Source organism: Mytilus edulis, chromosome 2 (genome assembly GCF_963676685.1).
Source record: "Mytilus edulis chromosome 2, xbMytEdul2.2, whole genome shotgun sequence".
NCBI classification, from domain to species: domain Eukaryota; kingdom Metazoa; phylum Mollusca; class Bivalvia; order Mytilida; family Mytilidae; genus Mytilus; species Mytilus edulis.
This window is the reverse complement of record NC_092345.1, coordinates 58,539,473-58,558,770: the sequence shown is the minus strand read 5'-3', so window position 1 is coordinate 58,558,770 and position 19,298 is coordinate 58,539,473. Positions and strand designations below refer to the sequence as shown.

The 19,298-nt window shown below is 33.7% G+C and overlaps 3 protein-coding genes across 5 annotated transcripts in view; 1 reads left to right on the top strand and 2 right to left on the bottom strand.

Moving 5' to 3' along the window:
• LOC139512523 (cubilin-like) overlaps window positions 1-3,369 on the bottom strand; it is a 142,838-nt gene extending 139,469 nt beyond the window's left edge. For both annotated transcript variants that reach the window (XM_071300207.1, XM_071300206.1), the window contains exons 1-2: window positions 3,208-3,369; window positions 988-1,117 (exon numbers count right to left, since the gene is read on the bottom strand). In XM_071300207.1, the coding sequence (XP_071156308.1) occupies window positions 988-1,117; window positions 3,208-3,311 (234 nt within the window). In that variant the 5' untranslated portion in view covers window positions 3,312-3,369. The remainder of the gene's footprint in view (window positions 1-987; window positions 1,118-3,207) is intronic.
• Window positions 3,370-4,469: 1,100 nt separating this feature from the next.
• On the top strand, window positions 4,470-7,792 carry LOC139512524 (uncharacterized). Its single transcript, XM_071300209.1, has 2 exons — window positions 4,470-4,586; window positions 5,685-7,792. The coding sequence occupies exon 2, from the start codon at window positions 5,932-5,934 to the stop codon at window positions 7,399-7,401; it is 1,470 nt and encodes a 489-aa protein (XP_071156310.1). The 5' UTR covers window positions 4,470-4,586; window positions 5,685-5,931; the 3' UTR covers window positions 7,402-7,792.
• A 5,766-nt stretch (window positions 7,793-13,558) lies between these two features.
• On the bottom strand, window positions 13,559-18,107 carry LOC139512525 (uncharacterized). 2 transcript variants are annotated; one of them, XM_071300210.1, is made up of 5 exons: window positions 17,960-18,107; window positions 17,535-17,669; window positions 16,392-16,512; window positions 15,289-15,464; window positions 13,559-14,520 (listed from the first exon to the last, which is right to left on the bottom strand). In XM_071300210.1, exons 2-5 carry the CDS (start codon window positions 17,548-17,550, stop codon window positions 13,622-13,624), a joined length of 1,212 nt encoding a protein of 403 aa, XP_071156311.1. In that variant the 5' UTR covers window positions 17,551-17,669; window positions 17,960-18,107; the 3' UTR covers window positions 13,559-13,621. The 2 variants fall into 2 exon arrangements, with proteins under 2 accessions (XP_071156311.1, XP_071156312.1); XM_071300211.1 differs by lacking the exon at window positions 17,535-17,669 and having other exon boundaries at window positions 17,960-18,106.
• Between the last annotated feature and the right edge of the window lie 1,191 nt (window positions 18,108-19,298).

Here is a 19,298-nt window from a genome sequence, read left to right as displayed (position 1 = left end):
GTAAATCATATAAAATATTGTTTTTTTCGAGGTGTTCCATTACTTGACTAGCTATGATATGCTCCAATATTTTACAAAGTATACATGTTAGTGAAATTGGCCTGTAATTTATGGCATTGTTTTTGTCGCCTTTTTTGAATGCTGGACAGACATTTGCATGTTTCCAGTCTGTAGGTATTTTATGAGTGTTGATTGATTTTTGAAAGATGAGTGTGATGATAGGACTAAGATGATCTTTCATTTCCTTTAATACCTTTCCACATAGTTCATCAGGGCCTGTGGCTTTAATCGGATTAATGTTGTGAAGTAGTTTGTTGACGCCCTTTTCTGATATTTTAATTTCATTCATTTGTGGATGTTTTCATCTAGTGTTATTATCACTTCCTTTAAATCTCAAACATCCTGATTTGCTCTATGTACAAAATGTATCTGTACACCAACATTTCATCGTGAAAATAACCAAGTATAGAACCGTCAGCATAATCTACCGCTCTGTTACCAGATCTAGGCATTTTATCACGGGAAAATATTTATCGAAAGATATGGTGAAACACATTTTTCAGATTTCGAGAGCCTGTACGTACGATTCCATGGCATAATAATTTATTATGATTACAAGTGTGGACACAGATGAGTGTGGATAGTATGTTTGGATGTTGGACATTGTCTTATGACAAAAGGAGTTCTATGTTTTTCCTTTATGGTGTTATTTTTTTGTCTATCTGATGAGTTAAGCCTTTTTTAACTGATTTTTATAGTTCGTTCTTATGTTGTACTGTTATACCTCTGTCCCTGGTTAGGGGAGGCTTGGGATCCCACTAACATGTTTAACCCCGCCACATTATTTTTGTATGTGCCTGTCCCAAGTCAGGAGCCTGTAATTCAGTGGTTGTCGTTTGTTTATGTGTTACATATTTGTTTTTCGTTCATTTTTTTACATAAATGAGGCCATTAGTTTTCTCACTTGATTATGATTAATATACTTACTGACTGAACTATTACACTAAGATCATCATTGCCAACATTGATAAATCCTCCTGAAACTGCTTGAAATGATATGTTATGGTTGACTCCTGATTTGAATACTAAGTGTCCATTCTGTGTCATTATGCGTGGACTGAAGAAAATTTAATATATGATAAAATGGACGAATAGTGCGCCTAAGCTTAAAGTAGAAGCAACATATTACATAGTTCACTAGTATCCCAGTGTCAGTTTCCTGTAAAAACAAAGCCGCCTATGCAGGTAATATGGTGTGCTTTTTGTTAGTACTACAACTTATGAAACCTCAAATTAAAAAATCTTGATGCATATGTTTTTATAACAAAATGGATAGTTGTCATTATTAAACTTATGTAGATATTATACTCTTCCGAAGAAAATTCTTTAATTTATACACATTTAGAAGAAGTTTACTTTTTTTAATTGCTTGCTCCCAGGAAGTAATTCGCCGACATATTTTCCGTATTCAAAGTGACCCTAGCGTGCCCCTCCTCGTAATAATCCAGTGCTCGCAATACACATGGATCTGTCATTGAAATAAACTATTATCTGATTGTACATGTTATACGCGTGCTCAATATCCATGTTTCTTTGTTGATTGTTTACTATAAGGTGACAATCGGTAAACTACGGCTTCAAAACACGACAACTAATGAGCTGCAATATTTTCACTTCATAACAGAAAAAGAGAAAAAGAATGACGATTATACGATATTTTTGCGTAAACAGTGATAGAATCATGCACAGAAGACTAAGTTTATGATATATACATGCATTGGTTTAAGAATTGGATAAACATTATTTTTCACTAGTCACTCTTTTCATATGACTTTAAATTATCTCAAATTTTAGTACATTTCCGACGCTGTTGGATCTATATTTGCCAGTTATGCTACATTTTCAATCGCATCTACAGTTTATCGGAATATTGGTGAATTAGATCATAACCGTCACTAGCTGGAAAAAACAATGAGCTCCATTCTGATGCGTATAGGATTATTTCATTCGTTTATAGTTTAAAAATTACTGAAAATGGCAAATATAAAAAAGAAGATGTTGTATGATTGCCAATGAGACAACTCTCCACAAGAGACCAAAATGACACAGAAATCAACAACTATAGGTCACCGTACGGCCTTCAACAATGAGCAAAGCCCATATCGCAAAGTCAGCCATAAAAGGCCCCGAAATGACAATGTAAAACAATTCAAACGAGAAAACTAACGGCCTTATCTATATAAAAAAAGATGAACGAAAAACAAATATGTAACACATAAACAAACGGCAACCACTGAATTACAGGCTCCTCACTTGGGACAGGTTCACACATATATTATGTGGCGTGGTTAAACATGTTAGCGGAATACCAATTCTCCCCTTAACCTCACCTGGGACAGTGGTATAACAGTATAACATAGGAACGAACTATAAAAATCCGTTGAAAAAAAACGTAACTCATCAGATGGACAAAAATACTTGTAAGCTAGATCAAAGGCACTAACAACTAATACAAAAAATCATGCATCTAAGACTTGGGACTAAAGTTTGGTAAAAAAAAATGTAATTGGTAAACTGACATATCATAATCAATAAAAATCTATAAAGATAGAAACAATCTATTATTAAACAACGACAGAAACGTTCAGAATGTTGTCTAATTACAATAAAACTATCAGACGACATCTTGTTTGAGCTATATCGCCCTCAAATTTTACTTGTTTTCAAGCTTATTTTATTGAAAACTACAAAAGATCATAGAGAAATTCCGGTTGTGTGTGTGTGGTTTTTTTTTTTGTGTGTGTGGCAAGAATGACAACAAGACTTGGAAAGTAACACTGGTTCTTAAGAGCCTCTTATCAGTTTGCTGATCAAAGATATTTGAAGGTAACACAAATCATACGTATAAACGTATAAAATGTATCTGGTGCTGTTTCGGAAAGACCATATATTATGCTTGCAAATTTACATTGTATATACATGAGATTTGAATTTTGCGTTTTCATAACCCTTTAGCTACTCTTTACTTTTTTTCGTCAATATCAGCAATTTCAAAGGCTACAGTATACAGTTCCGCGGAGGTTGAAACGGCCCCTCTTTTTTGACGATTATTGCTTTTGAATGGGGACATATGGTTGGATCCGCCCCTGAGAGGAATAAAATTATGGATATTTTATTGCTTACTTGATAATAAATAAATATACTTACAGATCAGGTGAAATATTTCTTTTATGTCTAGTATTTTGTTCTGTCAGCCTTAAAATTTGGAGAAATACCCCCCAAAATAAAAGGGGTGTAAAATTACGAAACATGTTCACTTTACACTAAACCTATGCATAACAGTGTCCAAAGGATTGTGACTCTGAAACTGAACACCGTTTTGTAATGTACATGTACGTATATATGTATATCAAAATGTATGCTAATGAAGTGAGATCTTTGCGCTATCTTGAAACATGTTAATTTATCTATTGTTGTTTATCGCCTTAATTATGGAAAAATTATAGATAAATTTTACGTAAAGTATCACTCTGAGTTTGTTTGTAACAAGCAGTGTTTATCTCATTAATTTGAATAATTTTATGAAATTTAGGATATTTTTGCATTTATGTAACGCTGTTAAGTCAGTGAGATGTAATGTGACGGGTACCTGTCTTAAAGTTTGTATCAACTTTGTCCCACACATACCCCCACATCTGGACGAACTCGGTGCGTTATTTAATTTTTCAAGTTGGATAAGCATTTTCTTTAGTTTTCTTCTAAATACAAAAAAAAACTGATTGAACCAACGAATGCACAGATAAATATAATTTGTAAAATCTGTTAAGCAGCAAATCAGAAAATACAGACCCTTAGACTCCACCATATCATTCACGACATTTGTCAATTTTATGATGCAGATATATAATATTTTGACTAGTTATATTTAAACTAGTATGATACAGTAGCGTGGGACAAACTTCTTAAAGTGAAAAGCAAAAAATAAAAACAACACTTCGTTTTATCAAGGACGAATAACTAACATAGATAATAGACGTTCTTGGTTTAAACTATTTTTCATTTTGGATAAAAAAGAATTTAGGGTGTTGGTGCATAAACATAAAGCCCCTCTCTCCCCACGGCGGGATCCTATATGCTCTTGTGATGTGCAATATGTTACGTATTGTTTGATACAATTGATTGCTTGATTTTGGTAAGAGGTTCATGATTACTCTCACCCCTTTTCACATTGTAAGATTAACCTCAGTCAGGGCGCAGAAAGCAAAAAGATATAAGAAAAACGAAGAAAAAACCCAACAGAATCGTTTGCGTATAAAATTGATGTAGTTTAAACTTTAAATGTCTATATAAGTATGATTGATCAATTCTAAACATTACTTTCATTTCGTGTCTTTTAAATATATTGAACAAAAGTATACAAAAATAGAACATGTAAAAATAATATTTTAATTTGATCTCCGTTTAGACTTGTTCCATTTGTTGTTTTAAATGGACGTTATTGATCGAAGACGTGTGTGTGTGTGTATGATATTTTACTTTCAACATATATGTTAAATAAAACCAGTTTCGTTGGTATGATATATAAGGTATAAAAAAGAAGATGTGGTATGATTACCAATGAGACAACTGTCCACAAGAGACCAGAATAAGGTAGGACATTTTCAAGTTATCTGTTGTTTAAATAATTAGAAAAAAATACACGCATGTTCCTGTTCGTTGTATATATCATGTTAGTGACAAGACGTCTACGGTGATAACTACATCTATTTGTTTTTTTGCTTATTCCCTGGCGGCAATTACCGCAGTCACCGACTCCCAAACAAACCATTGATTTCAGTGTCTGTGTCGTTGTGTCGTCTCTACATATATGCAAATGTAAATTAATTTTTATCTATAGGTACGTAATTCCCCATTATAAGTTCACACATATGATGATAACAACCTCAGATGACTTGATTTCAATGAAACTTTCAGAGAATCTTTGGAACCGAACAGGCCTTGAAGGCATAAAACTTTGCTCTGTGCTCGGAGCACAAAAATCATGCTCCAAACAGGAAATCCAGCAATTTGATTGGTTGATTTTTGAGTCTGAGTACAAAAATCATGCTCGAAAGTTTTATGACCGTGAGACCAGGCCTTACGGTCATAAAAATTTTTAGCAAAATTTTTGTACTCGGACTCGAGAATCAACCAATCAAAATACAGGATTTGGTGTTTCGAGCATGATTTTTGTGCTCCAAGCACTGAGCAAAGTTTTATGACTTCAACCCCTGGGCTTTGTATCAGACTATTGTTTTGTTTTTTTGGCATTAAAGATTTTGAGAGTTTTCCATATGAAACACGGACTTGTAAACATACCTTCCCTCAATTTTCCTAGCTTTTAATAAACTAGTGAATACGTTGTGAAATTAGAAAAAATATCAAAAAAGATAATGAAAAATCATAACCGAAGAAAACGTGTTCAATTATTTAATTAAATACTATAATATTAATGTGGAGGGGATAACAAATAGATTGCTATAAGTTGGAGCACCTGATAGGTGAGATAAATACCTAATATTTCTATATATATATATTTCTTAAGGAATCTTAAATATGGATACACACACATTACATTCGCCATATAATATACGACAATACTTTTTACCGGAAATATAAAGCACATTTTATCACATTTCTTTCAGCTGACGATAAAAAGTATACAGGAAACAGTAAAGCAGTGTAAATATATATCAGCATGGACACAGACACATTTGAAATGAGATACCAAACAGTTATGAATAACAAGAGTGAAACTTATAAGAGTATACAGATAATCTGTATGGCCAATTTTGGTTTAATTCTAAAATAACAAACAGTAAGTAAGAAGGAGAACTTTTGTCTGTTGTACAAATATATGAAATATTGATATAATATTATATTGGTAAGAGGATGGACGATAAAGTTTTCTGCAGACGTCACCCAGGAAGACATATAGAATATTTCTGCAATATACACGAAAAACCTTTATGTCATGAGTGTAAACAGGATGGACATATTTCGTGCAAAGACACATCAAATATTTCTGTAGCCGTCTCTGATGTTAAAAATAGAAATATCTACGAAGATACCACACACTTACTTCAATATCATCTTAATCAGCTGAACTTTATACCAGCAAGAGTTGCCAGCAACCTCTTAAAACTCGAAAGAGAGAAAGTCGTTTTTAAGAATACATTAACATTCTATAGAAGGAAGGTTGAAAAACATCTTGATGATTTGGAGGCCAGTATACTCAAAGAATATCAGAACATGTATGACGAGCAATGCTCAAATCTGAAGAAACAACAGAATTTTAATATAGAACAAATAGAGCAACTCGAACATGATTTATATGAGCTTGAAAATATGTCTGGATTAACAGAAATTGAGTCTTTCTTGACAATTAAACGTATCGCTGGTGGTGCTAGTGAATTGTTGAATCCAGACGCCGTCAGTGAAATTTCTATTGACTTTACTATGGCCAAGGAAATGTTAACATTCCAAAATATCTCTTCACTTGGAACTATAGATATACACAAAAAAATACCAATAGAGGCAAATAGACCACCATTTTTAGCTGACGATACCAATGTTTCTCTTGAAATAAAACCTTGTTTTGAATTTTTGAAGAAACTAGACATTCAAACAGAAAAAGATGAATTAGAAATAATTGATATTAAAGAGTTGGATGAAGGCGTTTTTATCATGACAAACCGATTATCTCAAAATATCATCGTGCATGATATGAACAAAAACACTACCAGAGAACTGTCAATAGGAGAATATCCCGATAGCATCGCTGTTATCGACAAAATGGTGGTAGCGGTTACCCAGGGCCGAAGAAATGTTATGATCGTCGGTGTTGTTACAGGGAGAGTTCTCAACTGTATTGACATGGACGATGATATAGAAGGTTTGACTACTGTTGCTGCTAAACTAATCGTCAATTGCAAAACCAAAGGACTTCAGATACTAAATATAGATGGAAACTTCATCGACTCTATTCCACATATAACTGGGCGACTGTATTTGTGTGCAATAAGTTCAGGCGAGATCGTGTGTGCGGACCAAGTCAATAACAGATTAACCTGTGTGAGGTTAGACGGAGAGATTATTTTTTCTTTATCCGACCGAAATCTTGTTTCTCCATATGGCATAACTGTAGACAAACATGGTGACATATTTGTAGTAGGAATAGATTCCAGCAATATATACAGAGTGAGTTCTGATGGAAAAGAAAAATGTAAAATAATGACGTCAAAGAACGGGTTACAACGTCCGTTTGTTATACTCTTTTTGAAGGATGGTAGATTGCTAGTTTCTAACAAAAGTGGTCGAGATCTTGAACTTTATCAGCAAAGAAAAGTACAAGTGCAATAATATTGATTCAATAAAAACGTGTATTTAGTAAGGACTATAGCAAGCTCGGATAACACCACGGAGGAGTCTCATTTTACTAAATTCCAAGTTGCAAACGTTTGCAGGCACTATATGTATGTATATCATATGTACAGGATAAATGAGCACATGTGAATAAAAATTATTCGAGAAATAGATATGAAACAGTTACATGTAGACGTGCTGCTATTCGGCGAGACTATATAAATAAGTAGACGGCGACTTATATCATAGTGGCTTGAATCAAGAATGGAAACAACGTTATATAAATAGTGTCTACAACAATAAGAACCTGTTCGCACCTTATTGCAAAGTCAATTGATTCTACATTTCTATACGAAAAGAACAACAGCTAATATACATTTGTACTTGTCGTTTGTTGTTTTATATCATATTTGTTTTTTTTTTATGTCCCCGCCGTAGTGAAGTGGACATTAAAGTTTTCCTTTTTCTTCTGATCGTACGTCCGTAAGTCCTGAAATTAGTTTCCGATCTCTGACTTCAGTATCTCTTGACTAAATTTAATGAAACTTTCACTATTTATTAGTTATGCGCCTTTATAAATCGAGAAAAATGCTGATATTTATCGTTGCCTTTTTCTAACTTAAATTTGTTTGCCTCAACCAAATGTTATGAAACTCAGTAATACACAATGTCTATTATCATAAAACACAGACCAAGTGTGTCGTCATTTTTACAGTTCTTTAGTTATGTGCCTTTATAATGTTAAATACAAGCGGGGGCATCATCTGTCCCATGGACACAGTCTCCATTTATTCGTTCATTATTTTGTACACAAATCAGACCGTTTGATTTTCTCGTTTGAATTGTTTTACAATTGTCATTTCGGGGCCTTTTTATAACTGACCATGCGGTATCGGTTTTACTCATTGTTGAAGGCCAAGCGGTGACCTATAAAGGCAACAGTAGTATACCACTGTTCAAAAGTCATAAATCGATTGAGATAAACTCCGGGTTACAAACTAAAACCGAGAGAAACACCTCAACTATCAGAGGAAAATAAAGGAACAACAGAAACACTGAAGTGCAACAAAAACAAACGCCGACATACATAGAAACGAACTTTTTGATAACAACAGCCATTTTTCTGACTTGGTACAGTTCATTTTAAGGGAAAATCCTGGGTTAACCTGGTTGTATGGCTAGCTAAACCTCCCGCTTATATGACAATCTTAAAAAAATATCGCTAAAATGACAACACTTCGTGACAAAATTACAACACAAAAACTCGCCAAAAACACTCACCACAACGGAACGCACAAGCAAATAATATAATAGTTGATATGCAAACCGCAGAACAACAACGAACATCTTCCATTACCAACAGACACCACAGAATACCACCCATAGTGACGCATTTAGGTAACGAACATTCATCTCGAACTTATTATTACAATTTTTTTCAGAATAACAGTCCAAACAATTTTTATGACAATGATGGTATTGAAAGTCAATTTTATAATAATTTGGACTACAAACGACAAAACATAACACAATGTCTTTATTAACCGAAACCATAACAGAAACATCAATAATATTATACATGAATGTTGAATGTACAAAATACTGAGACACGTCAATGCAAGTTCAAAGTGACACTCATATTCGGGAATAGGTCACGTTCGGTACTCAGCAGACAGACGACATATATATGTTAAACCACAATCTAAGACGTGGTTAAAATGTCATCAGTTAGTTTACACACATACACATCGTATAGATCAACCTATTCTGATGGTGTTCATAAAATTTACGGAGTGTCATTTTTAATATTTCCTCCTCATAACTCTGGTGAAGCAGTTTCTGCATGAGGAACACGCTCCTGTATATGAAATCAGTACAGTGTGGACATGCACGAGCATAAAATATCAGTTGAGATAGGTAAACACTATACGACGGAGCAGAGGTTTTGATACTTCTGTGAATGAGAAACTGATAATTGGGAAGTTGAAATCATCCCGTTTGTCATAGATTAAGTGAAGTCAACCATTTGTGTCAATATTGATATTGATTTTGCAAGGTGCTTTTTCCTTTTGTCTTTCAGAAGGTTCTGAATGAATTCCGCTTTATACGAGTTCAAAAATGTCGGCCAGAAAGATTGATTAATTAGTACCCATTGGAAAACCGACTGTCTGTTGGAATATCAATCCTCTAAACTCAACAAATTAATAATCGATTAAAATGTCTAGCATTTTGATAATATCATCTTCACTGTATGTGTTAATTTCTGTGTTATTTGGTCTCTTGTGAAGAGTTGTCTCTTTGGCAATCACATCACATCTTTTTACAAGAAATTCTATTTTTAGTATCTTTGACAAGTTTTTTTTCGGGGTTGGGGGAGGGGGTACGAACTTTATATGTTGAAAGGGGCTTAAAGTCAACGGAAGAAGCCATAAAGTTAATATTGCTACATCTTTTTGTTTTTTAAATTTGTTTTTCCAGAATATCGAGAAACATTAGCATTACACTATTTCAGATTAACAACCTCGGAGATCTTGTGGCGAGTTATCGCTTCTAGGGTGGAAGGTTGTCGGTTCTTCGCTAATCCCAAATCATTCAGGATCAAAAGCAGAAACGGTCGGCATAATGCATTGGTAAGGACTATTACCTTTAAAAAATAGCGCGTTAAAATCCAGCCCAGTATGTCATACAAAGCAGTATTTATTTTAATACCACATTTACATGTTTTTGTCATTACAAGATTGTTGTGGTATTGATGACTTATATATATGTCTACCCTGTATCTCCTAACTGTATTGATCGCTGGTTTAGTGGTCATGCATTTACAAAGAACGGTGGGATAAATGCGAATCTATAATAATACCAGTCGGATATAAATTTTGATGACCGATATTATAAGGTTGACAGTTGTTATCATTAGTTCGTTTATGGCAGTTGCAGTTGTTATCAAATACGATAGTTTTAAATGATTGAAGATTGAATCATTATTTCACTATATAAATGTTTGTCGTCTGTTTATGTAGTTCGTACGTGTTTCTCGTTTCTCATTTTTATATAGATTAGACTATAGGTTTTCCCATTTGAATGGTTTTACACTAGTTATTTTTGGGGCCCTTTAAAGCTTGCTGTTCGGTATGAGCCAAAGCTCCGTGTTGAAGGCCGTTCCTTGACCTATAATGGTTTACTTTTATAAATTGTTACTTAGATGGAGTTGTCTCATTGGCACTAATACCACATCTTCCTATATCTATTGAAACAGAAAAAAATCATAGTTTTGAACATGAATCGTAGCTTACCTTTTATTCAGTATGCATTATTTCTTTCTTCTTTGTGGCTTCTCCTATCCCAAAATCTTTAAAAGAGCAATAGCCTTTTTCACAAAAAGTCTTAGGTGTAAAACTAATCTTACGATAAAAATATTTAATTGAATGGTTAGGGAATATTTTACACTTGCGATACATTTTACACTTAAGTTTTTTTGGTGAAAAAGGCTACAGGCAAGCAAGTCCATAGGTAGACAATCACTGCCAGCTCAGTTTGTGACCCTTACTAACAACAAGACATAGACAGCATTGAAAAAGTTCAACGGAGGGTTGCTCGTTTTGTAACTTACAAAAACAGTAACTCATTATGCGTTGATAACATGTCAAATCATCTTCGATGTCCCAGCCTCTCTGACAGAAGAAAAGGCTCGCGATTGGCTATAATTCTATATGAAATAGGGCTGATAATACCTAAGTACAACAAAGTATTTCCACAATAAAAGCCAACAAAGACATTCAAATTCGAACAGTTTCCAAATTCAATCTTGCAGAACAAACAACCTTTCCCCCTGAACAATAACAGATTGGAACATACTACCTGATAGCATCATAAATCACTCATCAGTTGACTCTTTCAAATCATCAAGATAAAGTAAAATCGCAAAAATGCTTAACTCCGTGGAAAATTGAAAAAGAAAAGTCCATACTCAAATGGCAAAATCAAAAGCTCAAACACGTCAAACGAATGGATAACAACTGTCATATTCCTGACTTGGTACAGGCATTTTCTTATGTAGAAATTTGTGTATTAAACCTGATTATAAAGCTATCTAAACCTCTCACTTGTATGCCATTCGCATCAAATTCAATTGTGTTGACAATGAAGTGTGAAATTCAGCTATTCACGTCAACCTTATTGTCCTCATGCTTAATTAAGATCCACTCCACCATATCATTAAAAAGAGCCTTTTTCTATAAAAACGGGAATCGGAGACATAGATCAGAAAATACAGTGAAGATGATATTATCAAAATGCTAGACTTTTTAATCGACAATATATTTGTTGAGTTTGGAGGATCGTATTCCAACAGACAGTCGGTATTTAAATGGGTACTCATTGTGCACCCCTTCTGGCTTACTTGTTTTTGTACTCGTATGAAGCAGAATTCATTCAGAACCTTCGAAAAGACAAAATGAAAAAGCACCTTGCAAAATTCTTTACTTCTACTTTCAGAAATATTGATAATGTCCTATTACTGAATAACCAATAGTACAGTCATTACTTGCATCTCATATATCCCTATGCACTTGAAATACAGGGACCGCTTCATACCTTGTTCGTTTCCTCAATATTGACACGGATGGACGACTTCACAATAAAATCTAGGGCAAACGGGATGATTTCGACTTCCCAATTATCAATTTTCCATTTCTCAGCAGTTACATACCCTCTGCTCCATCGTATGGTGTTTACATATCTCAACTGATACGTTATGCTCGTGCATGTTCACACTATACTGACCTCATATACAGGAATGTACTCCCTATACATAAACTGCTCCAACACAGTTATGAGGAGGAAATATTGAAAAATGACACTCCGTAAATTGTATGGAACCATCACGAATTGGTTGATCTATACGATGTGTCTGTGTCTTAACTAACTAATGACAATTTACCACGTCTTTGATTGTGGTTTAACATCTATGTCGTCTGTCTGCTAAGTACCAAACGTGACCTATTCCCGAATATGACTGTTATACCCAATGTGAATTTGCATTGCTATACAACGTGTCTCGGTAATTTTGTACATCCAACATCCACGTATTTATTTTTTTATGTTTCTGTTATGGATTAGGTTGGATAATGTGCTATGTCTTATTGCTTGTCGTCCAAATAATTATAAAATAGTCTTTCAATAATATCATTGTCATGAATTTTGTTTTGACTGGTTTTGTCAAAATAATCGAGATTGAATGTTCGTAACGTAAGTAAGTGCGTTGCTGGTTGTGGTGTCGTTAATGGAAGATGTTAGCTGTTGTTCTGCGGTTTGCATTTTGTGTTATCTATTATATGTGCGTTTCTCTTTGATTAGTGTTTGTGCTGTATTTCAGACATAGTGTTGTCATTTTAGCGATATTTTTTAGCATTATCATTTAAAGCGAGTGGTTTTGCTAGCCATAACACCAGTTTTTTTTCTAAAAATGCCCTGTATCAAGTCATAAGTATGGCAGTTGTTATCAAATAGTTCGTTTCTATGTATGTTAGCGTTTGTTTTTGCTGCACTTCAGTGGTCCTGTTGTTCCTTTGTTTTCCTTTTATAGTAATAGTTGATGTGTTTTCTCGGTTTAAGTTTGTAACCCGGATTTGTTTTCTTTCAAAAGTATTTATGACTTTTGAACAATGTTGCCTTTGTTTATCCCCCTTTGTTTATTTATTTTAATTTTTTTAGTAAACTTATTTTTTACGAATCTATTTTTTGTTGAAGACTGTATGTTTACCTTAAAGGTGTGTTTTTGTATTGCTTTGTTTCTTTCGTTGATATATACCAAACGCCTTCTTATATTTAGATAAATGATAATCATGATAATATGGTAGTATAATGTTATTCTGACAACATAACTATGTTGTGAGAACGAGGAAAAACCTGATGTAAAAATCTTGCTCTGCCACGTGCAATACCAAATTGCAATCTGTCAATATATTTTGATTTGTATTCATCAGCGTATAATTTCTTAAAAATAAGTGAGTATTAGACGAATCGACTCATCTGGTAAAAGCGTTTATGATTTGTTGTTGTGTCTAGCTACAAGCTGCATGCCAGCTAATTTTACACAGGAACCTTGCCACTAAATGACATTTGCGACTATTTACTTTACTGAAATTACAAACTATTTTATTTATGAAATATATTTTATTCACTTGATTTGGACAAGAATGATAATCTTCTGATTCCGTTAATTATCAGAATAGAATGGCGGAGGTGGTGGAATCGGAGGAGCAGGCGGTATATATTGCCCCTGGTCGAACTTTGATGAAAGTCTTCGAATTAAAGACGATCCATATTTCCTGTCAATACCGGAATCTCTCGAGATGTGCGGCGGAGGTGGAGGAGGTGGTGGCGGTGGTGGATTTTGCAAATAATGGCGGTTAGAAGATGATGAACTTCTTCTGTTTGGAGATTGTCTTCTGCTAAGACGTCGATATTCACTTTCCATTTGTTCTAAACTTTTGTCATACTGTTGTGGTCTATATTCGCTTGCTATATTTTCTAAATGTTGGTTATGTTGAGATTGCATTTCGTGTCTGCTGTCCGTAATCCTGTCATACAAATCTGCTATTTCATCCGATGTTTCTTGACCTGAATGATGGTGCAGTGCTTTCCGCCTTGATTGAATAAGATGTGGATCGATATCATAAGACCAAGGTCTTTCCAAACTAGACCTTTTTTTGAAGGACCTGTTTGACCTTGGTGACCTTGGTGACATCCGAGACTGTATTCGCGGTAATACACGGGATGATTGTCTGCTCAAAAGACTTTCTTGTGATGGAACTCGTTCAATGTTGACAATTTCTTCTGGTTGTTGTACGTTGACTGCTGATCGGTCGTATTTTTTAGGAAGCCACGAGTATTGTTGGTCTAGATGACTCATTTGCATTGGCAGTGAAGCAAAACTTTTTGGTCTTGTTGCACTATATTGTTTTGGATAAACTAATGATTGTGGTTTATCTCTTGATGTGCGATATTTTGGTTTCTGCTCTTCATATGAACCTCTCCATACACTGTCCAGAGATTTCTTTATGGTTGGGAAACGTTGTCTGCTCATCAATGGTTCCTCTTCCATTTTACTGGGGGCTAAAACATAAATACTGCTAAATGAAAAAATGTCATAATCCAGACTTTATTTTTAAAATACAAAGATAATAAGCAGTGAAAAAATAAACTTCAGTGTTATTTATATATATATTTGAGAGTTGAGCAAACCTAAAATAAGTATTTCATAAGGAAATGTTTACAAAAAATATCTAATTCTCTTTCTACTACTAACAGAAGCTATCACAAACAATACATTTACTATATATATGTGGGTCCATATAAGTTGTATATATGTCTCTGGTGGTTTTGTACTCACCAAAATAAATAAAAGTACAACAGGGTATATGACAACGAGAAGCAATCTTTTTGATGGTACTAAAAGTATTTTCCTGTCATACTACACCTAATTTTAACTCCGATAATTTGAAGCATTATCAAAGAAAGCGTCAAATGAATATACGCGGATATGCTACAGGAAGATACATGAACTATAAGTGTTAAGGGCCAAGCTAGTACCTATAAAATACATCAGTTTCAACCCCCGAATGATGTGACGTGCTCATCAAATTCAATATTAGTTTTTTATAACGACCTGATCTCTGCCTCTCTAGTCCACGATCTTTCCATGCTGCATACATGTATATCTCAATCTCGACATCAGCTTCTATACAAGTTTATAAACATTCCGTTACAAATTTGTCTGTTTTAATTAAGATTAAAACGCTGTAATATACATGTGATTTCTTTGTGTGTAACTTTTGTTTAAACCAAATTATTTCTAACATTTTAGTTTCAATCGTAAATTACCTTTCTGTAACCCTTCTTGCGAGGCGTATTTTGTGAGTGATTCTGACCATTTGGGACAGGCAAAGCAGAAAACTTCATAGCATAATAAATTACTGACTTCTAACATTCCGGGAGGTAAAGGTGGAGGTGTTTCTTCCTCTAACAACAGACGCTTGTACTGAACAACCATATCTTCTCTGAAATCAAGTATACCGTTTAACGTAAGCTGTGTTGAAAAAATCATAGACGTATATAGTGTCCCTCAAATGACTGAATTGGCAAATTTATTGCTGTTTGCTTAGCGTCGAGTGGCAAATATTCCAGATATATTGTATAAGTATATTTAAGATATCTGTTTAAAATATCAGCGACCTCACAAAGTGTGGAGACATTATCAAGTTTATTTTCATTCAGCATTTCTGTGAAGCTCGGTCTTTACATTTTGTATATATACTGTGTATTGTATACTGTTGTTTGTTTTGGTCTGTTTCTTTGTTGCCATGGCGTTGTCAGATTGTTTTCGACTTGGGGTTTGATTATCTATTTTGTATCTTTTGCTCTCTCTTATAAAACTGATCAGAAATAACTCGACAAAAATATTAAAATATCGTAAAATGTCTTAACTGATTCAACACTCAACAAGTAAAATCCTTCTTTCACTAATATGTGTGCCTCGTGATGATGTGGATAAATAAAAGTGAAAAAAAAACATCTAATATTCCCTATATAAAGTTTGAGGAAATCGGCTTTGAGATGATAATAACTAGCAGCTATCTATTCAATGGAAAAAAAATATTATTTCTGTTTCTTTTTCATTTGCTCACTTTTGTGGTTCTAGATTGGGTATAAAGAAAAAGGAATAAAGACAAAGAGAGAAGAAAATATTGCAAAAACATTGCAAATAGAGAAAAAAAAACTGGGTGATAAAATGAAAAGAATATAGAAAAAAATACTAGATTAAAGAATACAAGAAATCTTTGTATTGCCTATCAATAGGAAGACACGTACCCTCCCCTATCTATCTCTCCGTTGAAATACTGGACCTAATGGAAAACATAAGCCATGAATAATTTATTCATCAAAATGAAAATTGAATAAAGCTCAAGTTAAGTTATATACTATACCTTCTTTTGTTAACACGAATAAAATGTATGACTAGAATTATAATGATCACAACAACAAGTCCACCGAAGATACCAAGGCCTATTTCAGCCTCGTAAAATTCTTCTGGAGTGATAATAAGAACTGAAATAAAATAAAGACATGATGTTTAATTTATAAGGATATTGTCCAAACATTTTATCTATGCAAAGTTAATGAAATTCTAAAAATTATAGGAATATTCTATCTCTTTTTAAATAGTATATCTAGCCTTGTTTCATTCAACCTGTCCTTATATGATTGAAATACAGACTTATGTTCACACCTTGCTACCTTCAAACTTAGCGAAGCGTAAACATATGATCTGTTTTCAATAAGATTGAAAATGCAAAACTGAGGTATCATAAATTTTATCAGCATTCGCTTATCATTTCAGATCTATAATTTTCGGTACAGCCAGTAAAATTGAATTTGTTTTACATTTTATTTTTGTATGATAAGCTTTGACACAGGATCTGTAATTTATAGATCATAGACTAGTGACTTAGAAGATCACTTAGTGGTTATGCTAGTTAACCTAATAAAATGTATTCTTAATTTCGGCGGTGATATATTTGTTTTATCCTGAAGGTTGAAACCTACAACTATCCGAAGAAATTAAGATTAACAATTTGTAGTTCAAAAATGTAAATTGCTATATAAGCTGCTAAAATATCTAGATGCACATTATAATTCTAACTTGGTTTTCGTGATTTAATATATATACTTCTCTTATATTTCTAGAGATAGTTGCAGATTTTATTCCACGGGATTCATTGTTGTTCTAGCAAACATTCTGTTTTAATGAGTATTCTGTCTTAGATTCTGTCGCTGCTAAATAACGTTTTTTCCGATATCCTGCAGACCTTTTAGATTTTTTTTGGAAGACAAGAGAAGGAAAACACATGTTTTGTACTTCACAACTTATAATACACATAATTCTGAAAAGTCAGTAATTACCTTTCATTCATATACATGTACATAAATAATCCTTCATATCGAAGCATCTTTCCCTGTCCACGTGTCTCTTATAAATAATATATTCAAATATGCTTCTCTCACTTTTATAAATAAAAGTAAAAAAAAGGTTTGACTTGTATAGTTGAAATGTTTTCCCACTGAATTACCTGTGCTGTTTTTCATTTTCTTGTCTTCACAATAAGTTCCACGAAAGTCATCTGTACACAGACATATAAATCCCTTAGGAGTTGAAACACAGGTGCCCTTCTTATGGCATGGCTGGTCATCACATTCAGGGACAGCTGGTGTTAAACAATTAAAATAAGGTAAGATTATTTTTAAGTTTCCTCTATATTTACGAGTCTTTTTGAATATGCACCATGGGTCTATGTTTCACCACCAACTAGTTCAAGTGCCCTTTTTAAAAGAAATGGATGCCCCACTGTTTCTTAAAATTTCATGATAACGCCAGTTACATGTTCTTATATACTATGTTTGATTTTTTTTTTAATAAACAACGAGCTAGTATAGTAAGAATGGAAAAACACGAAGTAGATAATGTAAACCTCAAGATTTTCAATGTCCGACTTACAGTCCTGGCACACCTTTCCTTTATAACCAAGTGCACATTTACAAGTAAAATCGGGAGTTTTGCCTGGTGTCCATTTACACGTGCCACCATTTGCACAAGGTCTGGTTATACAAGGATCCCCAATGGCGCCTGAAAAAGGTTATAACTGCTTTAGTATTTTTTTCACTCAAGGATTGAACTATAATAAAAGTCAGGTGACATTAAAATACAATGAAAATGTTTTAAAGGAACTGCTTTTAATTTTTTCCCCCTAGTAAATCCTCAAAATAAATGCTCTCAGGCGGATCGTTTAATTCGGAATAAGCTTACTGCAGTGGTGTTTTTTTTTTCAATATTCAAGTCTCAAGTCTAGTATTGTTAAAAGACGTGAAGCAGCTTATATATGCATACCGAGTCTGAAAAAGTTCAGACATAAATATATATGCCAAGAAAGGCTTCTGCGTCATTGTTAAAGGAAAGACTTAATGTTGTTGTGGTGTGTGATTAGAAAAGCCAAAATGGGTTTTAATTCGGTCGTTCCTCGAACCTTAGTCATAACATGAACCTAATGGTTCGTTCAAAATTTAGATAACTGTACTGTATGCTCTGTTTGTAAACCCCTATCACACTGTCCTCGATTGTACCCGACACAACGAAAGCAGACTAATTTCTAATAAGTTTGCCCGTAGCAATGTAGTTAATGTTTTGCTTCATTGAAGCAAGGTGTCTATTCAGAACGCTTGTTTTCAAATTCAATCGACGATGACTTACTATACGATACGGGCGAAGAAGCAAGAGTCGTAATATATTAGAATGAACGATGCTTCAATTGTATGGTATTGACATTCTCTGTTGCCTCTCACAGAACACAGGAGCTATTTAACTAGTTACAAATAAAAACATTTCATCGGGTATTTACAGCATAATCATAAAAATAAAAAAAAAAAAAAATAAAAAATAAATAAAAAATAAAAAAGCACAGGCATAAAATCACTACGTGCATGCACTGCACTTGCATGCGCTTTTTTTATTTTTTTATCCCATATCTTTATATAATTTAATTTTGGATGTAACGCGTCTTCTGATTGGCTGACGTTATTTAGTTATGAGCCCATAGACATAATTTAGTCATGTGACTGTGACGTCATCAACGTTTTTTTCATGGTTTTCTACGGTTTAAAATGGAATTTAGAATTAAATTATAAGAAATGACTGTAATATTTTTTCTGTCTATTCGAAATAACATAATAAAAAATGTGGTGCACACTGTTAAAGAACCCGCTACGCGCGTTATTCAGTGTGCACCAAATTTTTTATGTTATTTCGAATAGACAGAAAAAATATTACAGTCATTCCTTAA